Source organism: Pteronotus mesoamericanus, unplaced genomic scaffold (assembly GCF_021234165.1).
Source record: "Pteronotus mesoamericanus isolate MK-2021 breed Mesoamerican mustached bat unplaced genomic scaffold, CSHL_Meso_final contig_20, whole genome shotgun sequence".
Lineage (NCBI taxonomy): Eukaryota > Metazoa > Chordata > Mammalia > Chiroptera > Mormoopidae > Pteronotus > Pteronotus mesoamericanus.
In genome coordinates, this window is record NW_026555085.1 from 64,376,248 (window position 1) to 64,393,164 (window position 16,917).

At 34.7% G+C, this 16,917-nt stretch overlaps 1 protein-coding gene across 1 annotated transcript in view; it reads left to right on the top strand.

The window, feature by feature from the left end:
* The window catches only part of CDC40 (cell division cycle 40), a 51,415-nt gene extending 40,320 nt beyond the window's left edge, over positions 1–11,095 (top strand). Inside the window, exons 13-15 of the mRNA XM_054569827.1 lie at positions 6,404–6,480; positions 7,991–8,135; positions 9,116–11,095. Of these exons, the coding sequence (XP_054425802.1) occupies positions 6,404–6,480; positions 7,991–8,135; positions 9,116–9,293 (400 nt within the window). The 3' untranslated portion in view covers positions 9,294–11,095. The remainder of the gene's footprint in view (positions 1–6,403; positions 6,481–7,990; positions 8,136–9,115) is intronic.
* The last annotated feature ends 5,822 nt before the right edge of the window (positions 11,096–16,917 follow it).

Below are 16,917 nucleotides of genomic sequence, written 5' to 3' on the forward strand. Positions count from 1 at the left end.
GTTCTACTCTCAGTTATATAATACAATATCAGCTATAGTCACCCCATTATATACATTAGACCCTCCACCATTAATTCATCGTACAACTAAAACTTTGCGACCTTTTTAGTTTGTACTTGGCTTTTTTTCCCTACCTTTCCAGTCCCTGGCAGCCACCATTCTAATCTCTGCTGCTATGAGTTCAACTTTTTTATTTTTTTTAAGAATGCATACAAAAGTGACAGTATACAGCATTTGTCTTTCTCTTCAGCTTATTTCAAATTAGCATTATGCTCTCTAGATTCATCCATGTTGTCACAAATGGCAAAATTGCTTTCATTTTTAAGGTTAGATAATATTCCATTGTATATATAAATGCCACATTTTCTTTATCCCTTGACAGATATCTTAGGCTGTTTCCATACCTTGGCTATTGTGAATAATGCTGCATTGAACATGGGAGTTAGAAAAGTGTCCTTGCTATAGTGATTTCTTTCCCTTTTGATACATACCCAGAAGTAAGATTGATGGATCATATAGTAGTTCTATTTTTAATTTCTTGAGGAACCTCCATACTCTTTGCCATAGTGGCTGCACCAGTTCACATTCCCGCAAGCGGTGTACAAGGATTCCTTTCTCCCTACATCCTCACCATTTTGTAATTTGTTATCTCTTTGAGATATTAGCCATCAGTGCACTGTGATACCTCATTATGGTTTTGCTTTGCATTTTTCTGGTGATCAGTTACATTGAGCACTTCTTCATGTACCTGCTGGATATTTATGTGTCTTCTGTGGGAAAGTATCTATAGTCGGATCTTTTGCCCATTGGTTCTTGAGTTCCTTGTCTATTTTGAATATTGACACCATATCAGACACGGGTTTGCAAATATTTTCTCCCATTTCCTAGGTTGGCTTTTCATTCTGTTGGTTTTCTTTGCTGTACAGAAGCTTTTTCCTTTGAAGTAATTCCATTTGTTTACTTTTGCTTTTGTAGCCTGCTGAAGATATCGAATCCAAAAAAATCATTGCCAAGACCAGTATCAAGGAGTTTATCCTCTATACTGTCTTCCGGGAACTTTACAGTTCCAGGTCTTATGTTCAGATCTTTAATCCATTATGAGTTGATGTGAGATAGAGGTTCAGTTTCATTCTTTGCATGTAGATACCAAGTTTTCCCAACACCATTTATTGAAGAGATTGTCCTTTCCTGATTATATATTCTTGACTCCTTTGTTGAAAATTGACAGTATACACGTGGGTTTATTTCTGGGCTCTCTATTCTGTTCCATTTGACCCCATGTCTGTTATTAGTTCAATACCAAACAGTTTTGATTACTGTAGCTTTGTACTGTAGTTAGAAATCAGGACATGTGATTACTCCAGCTTTGTTCTTCTTTCTCAGAATTGCTTTAGAGTCTTACTGTAGTTTCACACAAATTTAAGGATTGTTCTGTTTCTATAAAAAGTGTCATTGGAATTTTTATATGTATTGTGTTGAATCTGTAAATAACTTTTGGTATTATTGACAGTTTCACAATATTAATTCCTTTGATTCATGAATGTGGAATATCTTTCTAATTATTTATGTCTTCAGTTCTTTTTAATCAGTGTTTTATAGTTTCCAGTGTATAGATTTTTCACCACCTTGGTTAAATTTATCCCTAGGTATTTTGTTGTTTTTTATGCTGTTGTAAATAGGATTGTTATCCTCATTTTTCTTTCTGGTAGTTTAATGTTTGTATATTGGTTTTTTACCCTACAACTTTACTGAATTTATTTATACTAACGGTTTTATTGGTGGAGTCTTTAGAGTTTTCTGTATATATAATATTATGTCATCTGCAAACAGAGACAATTTTACCTTTTGCTTTTTGATTTAGAGGCCTTTAATTTCTTTTTCTTGCCTAACTGCTCTGACTTGCACTTTCTGTGTTGACTAAATGTGGTAAGAGTGGACAACCTTGTCTTTTTCCTGGACTTAGAGGAAAAGCTTTCAGCTTTTCACTGTTGAATATGTTAACTTTGGGCTTTCACATATGGCTATGTTCTCTCTATACCCAGTTTTTTTAGACTTTTTATCATGAAAGGGTGTTTGCAATTTTTTTTTCTCCATCTATTGAGATAACCATATGATTTTTATCCTTCATTTTGTTATTGTGGTGTATCACATGTTGATTTGCATATATTCAAAACTATCATTGCCTCCCAGGGAAAAATCCTACTTCGTCATGATGTGTAATCCTTTTATTGTGCTGTCAAATTTGGTTTGCTAATATTTTGTTGACTTTTTGCATCTGTGGCCTCTTAAAATGAGTTTGGAAGTGTTTTCTTCTATGTTTGGGAAGAATTTGAGAAGGATTGATACTAACTCTTCTTTAAACGTTTGACATAGTTTACTGGTGAAGCCATCTGTTCCTGTACTTTTTTGTTGTTGAAAGGTATTAGGTTACTTCATCTCTCCTTAGTTGTTATTGATCTGTTCATATTTTCTATTTCTTCATGATTCAGTCTTGGTAGGTTGTATATTTTTAGGAATTTATCTTTTTCTTCTAGGTTATCTAATTTGTTGGCATATAATTGTTCTTAGTATTCTTACAATCCTTCGTATTTCTGTATTACCAGTTAATGCATTCTTTCATTACTAATTTTATTTATTTATGTCTTTTTAATTAGTCTAGCTAAATTTTTGTCAGTTTTATTTATCTTTTTTTAAAAGTTGTTTCATTGATTTTTTATTGAATTTATTGGGGTAAAACTGTTTAACAAAATTATACATACCTCAGGTGCACAACTCTACAGCACCTCATCTGTACACTGCATGGTATATTCATCATCCCATACTGGTCTTTTCTATTATCTTTTTAGTTTCTGTTTAATTTATTTTCTCTCTGGTCTTTGTTAGTTCCTTCCTTCTGCTAACTTTGGGCTTACATTGTTCTTTTTTTTCTTTTACTTTTTCTTTTTTTTTAAATTTATTTATTTTTAGACAGAGGGGAAGGGGGAGAGAGGAGAGGGAGAGAAACAACGAGTGGTTGCCTCACGTGCACCCCTACTGGGGACCTGGCCTGCAACCCAAGCATGTGCTCTGACTGGGGGTCGAACCAGAAACCCTTTGGTTCACAGGCCAGCACTCAACCTACTGAGCCACACCAGCCAGGGCTTTTTTTCTTAATGTACGTGTTTATCACTATAAACTTTTCGGTTTGAATTGTTTCTGCTGCATCCTATAGTTTTGGTATGTTTTGTTTCTATTTTCAGTTGTCTCAAGATTTTTTTATTTCCCTTTTGATTTCTTTGACCCCTTTTTGGTTAAGCAGCATGTTGTTTAATCTCCACATATTTGTGAATTTTCCTGTTCTTGTAATTTCTAGTTTCATATCTCTGTCAGAAAAGATGCTTGAAATGATTTCAGACTTCTTAAATTTATTAAGCCTTGTTTTGTGACCTAATATATCATCCCGGAGAATATTCCTTGTGCACTTGAGAATAATATGCCTTCTCCTGCTGTTGGGTGGAATGTTTTGTATATATCAGTTACGTCCACCAGGTCTGACGTGTTGTTTAAGTTCAGTGTTTTCTGTTGATTTTGTCAGGATGATCTATCCATTGTTGAACATGGGGTATTCAAGTCCCCTGCTATTTATTGTATTGCAAGTGACTTCTTCCTTCAAATCTATTAATATTTGGCTTATATAGTTAGTTGCTCCAATGTTGGGTACATAAACATTTACGACTGTTATATCCTTTTGATGAATTGATCTCTTTACCATTATATAATGACCTTCTTTGTCTCTATTACAGTTTTTGCCTTAAAGTTTATTTTTTCTGATGTAAGTGTAGCTATCTGTTTTCCTTTGGTTTCCATTTGCATGGAATATCTTTAAAGTAAATGTAAATTTATTTTTTAAGTATATTTTATTGATTATGCTATTACAGTTGTCCCATTTTTTTCCTCCCCTTCATCCCCCTCTGCCCTGCACTCTCCCTCACCAGAGCTCCCCCCGACCCCCTTAGTTCATGTCCATGGGTCATACACATAAGTTTTTTGGCTTCTCCTTTTCCTATACTATTCTTAACCTCCCCCTGTTCTAGTTAGTAAATGCAAATTTAAATTATGGACTTACTCTTACCATTTTGTTTATTGTTTTCTGGTTGTTTTATAGTTCCTTTGTTTCTGCTCTCTCCCTTTATCACTTGGTGATTTTCTGTTGCAGTCCGCTTTGATTTCTCTCTCGTTCTCTTTTACATGTCTATTACAGATTTTTACATTGTGGATACCATGAGGCTTACATAAAACATCCAGAACTTGAGTTCTTAATCATATGGATGGATAGTTAGATGAAAAAAAGGTCTGGTGGAGAGAGAGGATAACTTGTATCTAGATTGAATAGTCAGAAAGCAATAAATGTGAGGATCAGCCTCGCTATAGAGACAAGTAGGAAGCAAAACTACCTTAGGATCCCTAGAACCGTCTTTACCACATACAGCCACACGTCAGTCCGGTGACACTGGCAGCGTGCTTGTGAGAGAAGGGGGTGCCCTGACCACCTTAAGGTGAGAACTGACTGCAACAGTAGGAAAATTATCACTGCAGCCTTCAGATAAGTGGTATTTGTTAAACTTTTATACCCTGTACCTGTTTAGATTAGCACAATGATACAGGAAAACAAATCAAAGGAAACTTGGTTTTCTTAGGCAGTACTATACAGTTTTAAAGGAGATTAAAAGATTGAATTAGATATTGGGCAACCTGTGGTATTTTAACTGATGAAATTCATACAATGTCATAGACATGTTTTCTCCCAGTGGTTTTTAAGTTGTTAAAATATTTTTAAAAGGAAAACTTAGAGGTTGATACTGTTGTTTATCTTTTAGCTTTAAATTTTCATAGATTTTTTAAAGTGGTTTTTAAATGATTTCATTTCCAGACTGAGGATTATTTGTAAGATATATGTTAGTAGTTTATTATACCAAATTACAGTTTCTAATTAGAAAATAATGTTTTGTTCATTAAATATAACTATGCCTAGCAGACGTTTTTACTAGTAATAATTAAGGCCACAGGGTGTCCAGATTAATTTCTTGTTTTAGAGCTCATTGTATCAAGGGTCATTGAAATAAAGGATCTGTTTAAATTTTTTGTTTACTTTTAGTAAGATATTGGATTGACATGAACCTGGACTGTGGGTAATTTAATTTAAAAAATGCACTTATGTTTTAATTTAAGTTATAAAATTGTTAACCACTAATAATAAATATGAAGAGGGAAAAACAGTTGAACCTTTTTCCAGTTGAAGCTCTTTTCAATACATTCGGGTCATTCAGAATGTCAGTTTTCACCGTTACCTTCGATGTGTAAAGGGTTGGAGATTTGATAAATGACGCTGTTCCCCAGGTTGTACCTGAAAATGTTTTCCTCTAACAGAATTCTGATAGAATTTTTAAAAAAATTATTTGCTGCTGCTTCTTCTGGACAGATAGAGAAAATCCTTACTTAAAGGCAAATTGTTGTTGTTGTTGTTATTTTCCATTCAATTAAAGTCTTGGAACTTGAACTATAGTTTGAAATTGCTGCTTTGTATTCCGAGATAACATGAGATTACATTTTGCACACGTTACTCTTTAAAAACATTTTTGGTCTGTCCTGAAAAGCAACAAGACCAAAATCCTTCCAAATTACTGAAGGATTTTTTTTTTTTATCATGGAGAATATTAAAAATGAAAAGGCACTCTGAACTTTTGATGATTCTAAATTTAGGTGACTAGGTTTCGAATTTTTTTTGCATTGTTTTATCTATTACATCATTCACATGAGAATTCTTTAATGCTGTTTCTCCTATACCATACATATTTGAAATGTTTCACATGTAAACTGAAAATAGAAAGTGCCTGGGTACCAAGCACTTAATCTTCCTTACCCATCCTGAAATCTCATCATTTCTGGAGGGGCTTGACCTGCTGCAAATTGAGCTTTACCCTCCGTTCGCATCATTGAAGGCTCTTCAGCGTTCTCACCTACCTGCAGAGTAAAGTTAAGGTTGACTGGCAGGTAGAATAAGAACGTTTCCCTGTAGGCTTGTCTCAGACATCTTGCTTCTGCCTACCATGATACATTTTTAGATGAGTTCGTTATTAAAGAAATTTTAGCAACAGTTTTTTAACATAAAGACCAAAGTTTAAATCAAATAGAGTTTAAAAATTAATCATTGACACTGTTATAATTATCACAGAAAGTCGTTTGTGAAGTAAAAGATTTACCATAAGTAATAGAATGTCATTTTGTGATTTTTCTTCCCCCAGGAAGTTTCATGAAAGGTTATTAAATATAGCATTTCAAGAATATCTATTCTGGTTTAGGGATAATTCTTCTAAAGGTACTTTTTAAAAATTACTTATTCTGTTATGCTATTTTTAATATTCAGGGATATCCCTGTGGATTTCAAGTATATAGCAGAGCCCAGTATGCACTCAATGCCTGCAGTGACTTTGTCTCCAAATGGTGAGTTAATAGGTAGAATGTGTTTTTAAATGAACTTCTAAGACATGGTGTGATTTCTGTTCAAAAAAACCTTGGCGATTCTCTCTGAGGTCTGTCACAGTGCCATACTGTATAAGGAAGTATTTTCGTTACTGAAATGATTAGAAATAATCATTGGTTTTCATATGTGAGTCACCTCACCCAGTCTCCTTTTTAAAATAATAAAAATAAAAGAAACAATTTGCAGCTAACATTGGCTGAGCACCTAAGTATTTCCATCTGAGAATGAGGTTTGTTTTAAAATAACTCTCCTTCCAACAGAATCATGTTCCACAACTCATTTAGTGATTTATTGTGAATTCTTTTTCTTTCAGGGAATAGAAAATTTTGGTCTGGTTCCCTATAATGAGAACACCTTAGCCATTCACTATAAAATATTTTCTCAAGCAAAATAAAAAAGATAAATCTATTTAATACTGTTTTCTGTTCAGTAACGCATTGCCTTTTAAGTACAAGGTAATTTGTACTGCAGATGTACTTGGCAGTCTGCTGATATAATTACAGCTCTGCGTGCGGGTATTACAGTGGAATGTCTGATGTTTGGGCAACATTGTCATCAAAGCCACTGTTGACTCACAGAATCACTGTGAGTGTAGAACTAGAACGAGAAGGCAAGAAGGAGTTTGCCCCTGTACTGGGACATCCATCTGCCACAGGCAATCAGCGATCATTTTTGTCAGATGCCCTATCATTTTCATGAGAGGAGCATCCTGACTGGGTCCTGTTTGAATAATCACCATATTGTACACTTTCTCACATTTGACACTGCATATACATTTCATGTAGTGTATTTTTAAAGTATACATTACAAATATCATGTCCATCTTGAAGGTTATTTACCTTCTCAAACTGAACATTGTTAGGATCATTCTCTTAGTTACTAATGTCTGCAAGTAGATAGGATGCAAAAAGACACTGCAATTGAGATTCTAGGGGCTTTAGGAAATCCTGGCTAGATAAAAGCAAGGTAGCCTTTCAACAACAGTTAGTAAAAATTTTTTTAAACATATACTTTTTTATAGCTTTATTTAATAGTCCTAGGTTTTCTCACCTAAAGAAATCCTAAGTTTTCTTGATCTTTCCTTTTTTGTAGTTAACATAAAGAAGTCTCCCCCATTGTTCTATTGTCTATATTTAATACAGATTAATTTCATTTCATATAAATTTTAGTTTAGTTCTGTTAATACTAAACCCAGAATACCTGTGTACCCTTTTTTAAAGAAAACAAAAGTTTATATATAAAGAGTGCTAATGGCATAGGATCGTATGAGCAAATTCCATTACAATATATGTAAACACCTCTTGCCAGCAACAAATTTGTTACACTTTACGGGTGGTATGGTAAATTTATTTTCTTATTAGTATAAAGTAGTTGGGAACAGAAGAATATTAATGACTGAATATATTTAGAATAAAAATTCTTTTTAAATTTTTCAGTTTTTCTCTAAAATGTCTTATTTTGAATTTACAGGGAAATGGCTAGCATGCCAATCAATGGACAACCAAATCTTAATTTTTGGAGCACAAAATAGATTTAGATTAAATAAGAAAAAAATTTTTAAGGGCCATATGGTAGCAGGCTATGCTTGCCAGGTGGACTTTTCACCAGACATGAGGTAAGTGTAAATCTTCTCATGTATTCTCATATTCAAATATGATGATATAAACTTCTGTTGTACAAATAGTAACAACGCATTACATATCACAGTCACATATGTAATTGTATGAGAAATATGCAGATTGTCAAAATTCCAGGCAATAGGGCAAGTTCTTTCATATATCTCCTCATATTGTTCAGCCGTGTACCTTTAACCACATAATAAATCCCTGTCTATATAGGCAGTGCCTTATTTTCTCTGCTTTTCTAAACAAGATCTAGCGGACCATGATCACCATATTGCTGTGATTGGATGAACACCAGAAGAATTAATTCTGTATTGCATTGTTGAAGTTAACTTCACTACATCTTTTCTGTGTTGAAATCTCAAATCCACCTTCCAAATAATTCTGGGTCACACTAGATTTGTGAAGCCTTTAGTCTTTCTAAGTGAAACTCTGCATTCATTTCCCCATTCTTAGCGAAAATATATAGGTGTAAGTCATTCACAAATCCCTTTGGCTTTATATGTTGAGCCTGATAATTGGCCTTAGACTCCTACCTCTGAGTCAGTCATAGACATATTCAAAAGGTATTGGTGCCAAAAAGTAATTATGAAGGTGGTAGATTCTACTGTAGTAGAAAGGGTCTGAATGTGTTTGCTGGCTCTGTGTGAAATTGGTTTCCCTACACTGTTTTTGACTGTCAAGAGAGTTACTGTGTTATCACATTCATCGACGCCCCTGGGTCTCTCAGTCTTAAGTTAAAAATTATTTTTTACTGTTAGATCAGTGCTCAATGGAGATGGTTTTTGGTAGAAGTTTAAATTATAGACTGCTTTACACTCTACCTTGTTCTTCCCACTGAGTATTACAATATGTAGTCACATTGATTTTTTTTTATGTTAAGGTGAAAAAGATAAACTCTTTCTCTGTTCTTCATTTACTTTACTAGATTGAAGTGTTTGAATAATCTGAATTTATTTTCTTCCCATTGTAGCTATGTGATTTCAGGAGATGGAAATGGAAAATTAAACATCTGGGACTGGAAGACCACAAAACTCTACAGTCGGTTTAAAGCTCATGATAAAGTGTGCATAGGTGCAGTGTGGCATCCTCATGAAACATCTAAAGTCATAACATGTGGTTGGGATGGTCTGATTAAATTATGGGATTAATGAGACTAATCCTTAAAATATCTAGGATTAATTTTGACCCAATACCATATTTAACTATTTAATTATTAAATATGTGGGATGATAACTTTATTTACAGATTATCATTTCCTTACATGGCCTTATAAAGTTGATACACATTGTTTCTTAAAAAACTTTGTAAATTTGGCTCATATAATTTCGTTGGCAACTTTAATTTGTTCTTTATAGATACTATTTATACAGAGGACGACCATCAATTTTGTATTTGACAAGGCAGTTTGGGCTTACCCCCAAGACATACTGAAAGGATCCCTTTGGAGTCAGGAAAGAATCCCTAGAGGATTTGGGATTCTAAAGGCAGTGATAATGACAAGTAACTCAGAAACGTACCTTGTACTTATCTCTTCAACAAAAAAAGAGAAGTAAGGAACAGGGATGATAGATTTAATGAGACTCTGAGAGAAGGGTAAAACCACCCACAATTACTGTTTTCATTATTTCCCGTGGGTCAAGTTCTAGTCTTTTGGATTCACGGGTTCCTCTATTTTTGTGGCAAATGTGGTATATTTTTCGTTGTAAGCCAGCAATCTTCTCTGACTGCAGCATTCCTCTAATTATTAAACAATGTAAAATACAAGTCAACGCAGAGTTCTTTCCTTGACTTTCTTCCCAATCTGTCTATAAATGAGAGAATTATGTTATTTTTGAAGGTGAAACTCAAGAGAATGAGTCAAATCTTTGAATTTTATTTGTACTTACTGTCAGTAAGAGCCTGGCTATACTTCCAGAAATCAGGGTCTCTTAGGGTATTGCTTCACAGGTGTTACTACTGAAATACCCCGACAAGAGTTGGGCAAAGACCAAAATATCAACTTGTAACTTCTTTAAAATTATTCTGATTTGGCTTGTGAATATATTTGACAAAACTTACAAGATTAGAAAAGTTTTAAACTTCTTTCTAAATCTTTGAGTAAAATTGACAATCCAGGAAAATGGCAAGGGTTCCCCAGTTTGAGAAGCAGTGGCTGTAGTTGGCTTTTTTAAAAAGTTTAAAAACTCAAGACTGTGAAATCAAGATAGCCTCTTGAATGTAGTAACCTAATAGCACTTTAGTTTGACAAACATTTCTCCAGCTTTATTACCAATCTGTATCAGATGTGTGAATGTGGCTTGAAATATTTCACTACCATGCAAAAAAAGATCAGTCCATAGCTGCTCAGAGCGCTGACTGGAAGACCAAAATCATATTGGGTGTTGATGTCCTAAAGGCATTTGCTCTGAGCCCTGTGCTGTCGACAGCAGTTCATGCTGCTTGTTCTTGAGAACATCCATTGTGAAAAATTAAAATTAAAAAAAAAAAAGAAAGCCTGGCTGGTATAGATGACTAGGTGCTATAGTCACACATAAAAAAAATGTAAAGACAAAAATAGACAAACAGAATAAAAGTGGTAGAGCTGGAGTTTTGGACACAGAAGCACTGAAAGAAACAAGAATACACTGCCTATCCAGCTGCTGCCGTTTTGTATCTGCCAGGGAGCGTGCCTGCCATTTCCTGAAGAGGAAAGAATTCAGATAAGACCTTTTCTTTAGTCCCAACCACTGGGTTTAACCAATGTGAATTAATCACATTTCATTAATAATAAAAGAATAGTATATTTAAACTATCTTGTTCACCACCAGTATTGTGTATGGTATAAATCATAACTTCTAAATCTGGGTTTATTTTATTGTGTTTTTGACTGTTTCTAAACTAAACAACTGTAAATAAAAGTCTCTTTTTTAAAAAAATCATATTTTTAAATAAAGCATTTTTTGTAAAAAAAGTGTTATTAGAATTTTTATTCTTTGCCTCCTTTTAAGTCTTAACTCTATTGAGACACAAATTAAACCATTTACAGATTTTAAATGGGTCATTTTGATTTTATGGAGAAAAATAATGTTTTAGAGCTAGTTATGGTATATTAATGGGTTCATTCTGATTAATAGTAAAAATACAGGGCAGTGTCCTCAGAACATACAAATTAAGTTTAACACATTCCACATTTATTCACTTAGTGGGCACACTAAGTCACAAGTGCACTCATTTTAGAGTACACAAGAGTGGAGTTCTTTCCCAGCATAAAAATGTCTCAAGGTTGTTGTTCCTGGAATTAGGTGGTTGCCATTGGACAACTCCTTACTGTATCCTTTTTGTTGTACTCAGAACAGATTTCCTTCCTACAAGTTAGAATAAAAGTGACGCTTTAGTGAAAGGCTTAATGGGATGAATATTTAAATATTGAAGCAAAAGCTGGTAATACTTTGTCTCAAGGAGACAGTTTTAAGATAAGTATTAAACAGGCACTTCTCTACATACAAAGTCTAGCACAATTTTTTTTTTAATATAAGTGAGATCCTCATTAAAATTAATTTCATTGGGCATATACTGGATGCTCGTTTTCTTTTAATCTTTATTATATTTCTTCCATTACCATTTTGTCCCCTTATAACACCTTCCTCCAGCAGTCACCACACTGTTGTCCATGTCCATGGGTCCTTTTCCCTTTTTGCTCAGTCCCTCCAGATCTTTACCTCCCCCACACCCTGCCACGATCTGTCATCCTTGTCTCTGTTTATGAATCTGTCCCCATTTTCCCTGGTAGTTTAATTCATTAGATTTCACATATGAGTGTAATCATACCATGTTTGTTTTCCTTTGATTGGCTTATTTTATTTAGCATAATGTGCTCCAGGTCCATCCATGCTGTCACAAAGGGTAAAATTTTTTTTTTATGGCTGAGTAGTATTCCATTGTGCATGTGTCCCATAGTTATTTTATCCACGAGATGCTTGGGCTGCTTCTATATCTTGGTGATTGTAAATTAACACTACAATGAACATAGGGTTGCTTATGTTCTTTCAAAATAGTGTTTTGGGTTTCTTCACATATATTCCCAGAAGTAGAATCACTGGGTCAAAAGGCAGATCTATTTTTAATTTTTAAGGGATCTCCATACTGCTTTCCATCATGGCTGCACCAGTCTGCATTCCCACTAAGAGTGCAAAAGGGTCCCCTTTCTCCACATCCTCGCCAGTACTTGTTATTTGTTGATTTATTGATGATAGCCATTCTGACAGGTGTGAGATGGTATCTCATTGTGCTTTTAGTTTGCATTTCTCTGATGATTAGTGATGTTGAGCATCTTTTCGTATGTCTATGGGCCATCTGTATGTCCTCTTTGGAAGAGTGTCTATTCAGGTCCTTCTCCCATTTTTTTAATTGGGTTTTTTTGGTGTTGAGGTGTAAGTACTTTATAAATTTTGGATATTAACCCCTTATCAGATGTATCAGCAAATATGTTCTATTCTGTTGGTTGTCTTTTTATTTTGTTGATGATTTCCTTTGTTGTGCAAAGACTTTTTAGTTTTATGTAGTCCCATTAATTTTTTTCTTTTGTTTCCCTTGCCTGGGGAGATATATCCGATAAAATATTGCTACAAATAGTGTCCAAGATTTTGCTGCCTATATTTTCTTCTATGATTTTTATGGTTTGGGGTCTAACATTTAAGTCTTTGATCCATTTCGAATTTATGCTTGTGTATGGCTTCAGAAGATGGTGTAGTTTCATTTTTCTGCACATAACTGTCCAGTTTTCCCAAAGCCATTTATTGAATAAACTATCTTTAGCCTGCTGTATGTGTTTGCTTTGTCTGTCAAATATTAATCGACTATAAAGATGTGGGTTTATTTCTGGGCTCTATTATGTTCCATTGCTCTATGTGTCCATTTTTATGCCAGTACCATGCTGTTTTGATTACTATGACCTTACAGCTTGATACGAGGCAGTATGATTCCTCCAACGTTCTTTTTTCTCAGGATCACTGTTGTTATGCGGGGCCTTTTGTGGTTCCACATAAATTTTTGAAATAACATGTTGCTATATATAATGCGTACTTTTTGCCCAAATTTTTGAGGGAAAAATAAGGATTTGCATTATACATAGGTAGTGCCTGAAATACCTTGTATCTGTTCTTGTGTTTTGTAATTATTTGTTACATAAAATTTCTTGTACCATAGTATGTTCAAAAATAAATGCTAAAATTCCTTTATAATACAAAAAAAGTATCTACATTTAAATAAATGATTGATTTAAAATTTTAAAATGAAAGATTTTTTTCCTGAAAATTTGGGCCAAAAACATGGGTGCACATTATACACAGCAAAATACAGTGTTTGCTCTAGTTCTGTGAAATGTGCCATTAGAATCTTCATAGGATCTTCTTTAATTTCTTTTTTCAATGTGTTATAATTTTCTGAGTACAGGTCTTTTACATGCTTCGTTAAGTCTATTCCTAAGTATTTTATTATTTTTTTAGCAATTGTGGATGCAATTGTTTTCTTAATTTCTCTTTCTGTTCATTATTGGTATATAAAAATGCAACTGGTTTCTGGATATTAATTTTGTACCCTGCTATTTTGCTGAATTCATTGATCAGTTCTAGTAGTTTCTTAAGGATGCATTGTGAGGCTGGTGTGTGTCCCTAGCAGGTTTGTAAACTACCTGAAAGAAAACATTGACAATGAAATAGCCAACCGTTGGATGGCAGCCCTAGGGGTTGCAGTAGTAGCAATATTTTGAGGCTCTGAAGAAAAGTATTCTCAGAGTGTGGACTGAGAACCATCTGCATCAGAATCCCCTGGAGACAGTGTCTCCTATGGAGAATTCAGAAGAAAATAAAGTCTAGTTGAGGGAGCCATATGAATTAAGGTATGGGGAAGGGAAGGGTGGAGTGCCGTCCAAGTCAAGGTGTCCATCTGTAGCATAAACTGGGTCTCAGAAGTGAGACCTATGGAACAGTGGTGCTGTATTTTATCAAGGGTACATATTTTTCACATTTTTGATATCTCTGAAATAGAGCTGCATCTTAAAACCCATGCTGTGTCATAGTTTCATTGCAGAATTCTTGGTAGACCATAAAATAATTGAGTAAATAAACAAGACACGTGCTAAGGGACCCGAGAAGAAGATCCAATGAGTGGAAAGAAGGTTCTATCACAGTGCTTGGCTCAAATCTCATCTCACCAATTTTTATTTAATGGGTAAATAAAAAGAATGAACGAACAAAAGACTGCAATTTAGAAAATAAAAATTCATTCTCTAGGTCAAAGTTGGCAGTTCTAACAAGGTCTCCAGATGATACAGTACACACTGAGGACAATCGGTGAAGTAGAGTCTGAGTTTATCATATTTCAAAAACTACACTGTTCAGTACATGTAAAACTAGAGAACTTTAGCTAACAAAAAATGCATCCATGTATGTGTGCATGTATGTGTGTATGCATGTATATATGTGAATGTATATACATTTTACATATATGTGCATTTTCCATGTTCATAGTCACTTTAATCATTATAGGCACAACTTTCTCATCCTAAACACTGCAACATTATCTGGAACTTAAGGGAAAAGAAGTCACAACTTTCTATCAGAGTCTGTAGTAGCTTCATTTTTTTGACAAAGAGATAACTCCTTGCATGTTTGGCTTCCTGTAATAGCAATTACTATCTTCAGACAAATTATTTAGCTCCCACTCCCCATTCTGCAATGTTCACCTGAGATCTGAAGGACTAACTCAAATTTCAAACATTTATTTAAGTGTATGTTCTAGGATAGTGCTAAATGAAACATGAGCCATATATGTAATTTTTAATTTTCTAATGGCCATATTCTTAAGAAACCCAGGGGATATTAATTTTAATAATATATTTTATATAACATTCAAAATATTTCAAAATTCAGTTATTTTTAAAGTTAATATTTTACTTGATTTTCTCATTTTCTCTTTGAAATCTGGTATGTAATTTGACACTTAACAGCACATCTTAATTCAGAGACTGTTTCCTACAAAGCGCATTTATATGCCCAAGCTGTTCCAAACATGCCTAAGAATTTTCTAATAATTGAATCAAGGGTAAGTTTTTGAATGTAATTAAAAGTATGTTAAAATTCAGTGTCTCAGTTACACTGGCCACAGTCCAAACGCGCGGTAGCACCGTGCGGCTAATGGCTGCCCTGTTGCACGGTCCAGCATTAGACTGGCTCAAGAGTCAGCTTCACCGCTTCACTTTCTGAAAGCCATTCTAAGACTCAAACAACTCATAAGTAATAGATGACACCAGCCTGACAGTTTAAAAAGTGTCAGTAATACATTCACGTTTTTCTATGCTACATTTTGGGTAGTTTCCTCAGGTTTGGCTTCCAGGTCACTTTATAATCTCTTCAGCGCTGTCTAATCTGTGTACTCCATTAAACTTCTCATTCCAATGACTTTTCCCTTTATGGAAGGTTTATTTGTATTTTTAATATCTTCCTGTTCTTCACATGTCTTATTTTCTTACCATTTCTATGTAGTCCTTTATACCTTTAATCATTTTAAACAATTTATACTATACTTTCTTTATGAGTATGATTCTATCTCACATTCTTGGGCTGAAAATCCCAGTGTTTACTGTTCTGTTACCTCTACCTCATTACAGACCATTTCCTTGTCAGATGTAATTTTTTATTAGGAGTTCATCTTAAATGTGTGGGTTTTGTTTTGTTTTTTTTAGGAAATCCTTTGTAGTCTGAGTGAAGTCTCTCCTGAGTGCCTCTGCATTTGCTCCTGCCATGTGCTCCTGAGGTATCACAACCATGTCATTTTTCTAACCATGTTAGTAGTAATATAAATACACATCCTTAAACAGGCCAGAGGATTCAAATTCTCCTGAGAAACGTATTTTCTCCCAGAGCTACAGCCAGAAGAGGCTCCCTTGTGTGGGGACAGTAGACTCAGGGACCGTCTCCCAGTGAGGCTGCAGCCCTCCAAGGGCCTCACCGCTGCAGGCGTCTCAGCCCCGATCCTTTGCCCCAGTACAGGCCTTGCCGCCGGGGCTCGAGGCTCCTGGCCATCGCAGGCCTCCCGACCTCCTGGGACTACTGCATGGGGCTTCTCGGTCTACCTCCCCGCCTCTACGCTCCCTCTGAGCTCTTTGTGTCTGAAAATTGTTTTTCAGCATTTAGCCATGTGTGCATGTGTGACTATATATGCATGTGTGTATATATATTAGTATATATTAGAGGGATCCTTCTATATGTATGTGTGCATGCGTATATATGTTTATGTTATATTTACACACACACACACACACACACACACAGGATCGCCATAAGTATATATACTTAATCTAGTATCTTCAGATATTGCTGCTTTGTAAGGACTGTATAAAAACAATAGATGTAGAAACCAGTGCACTCTGAAACATTCTGGTTTTTAGAACCATAGGGTTTGTGTGTTGTCCAAAAAGGTACTTTTCCTGAGGGCACTTCGCTTGATGACTGGACAGCCATCATAATGGATTCATCTTTTAGCTGAGCTTTTTCTTCTACATTAGCACATCATTTGGATTCTTGTGAATTTATCCTAAGAATTCCCTTTATAGCACACAAGTGAGGAAATTATCCTACCACTGTTGAAACCTTCCCTAATCATGAAAATCTTAGAATAATAAGATTTTTTCAAGCTAGAAGAAACTTTAGAAATCAAATATTCCACCCTAGGTTAAAAAAAAAAAAAAAAAAAAAAAAAAAGCCAAGAAAAGTGATGCTTGAAATCATGCAGCTA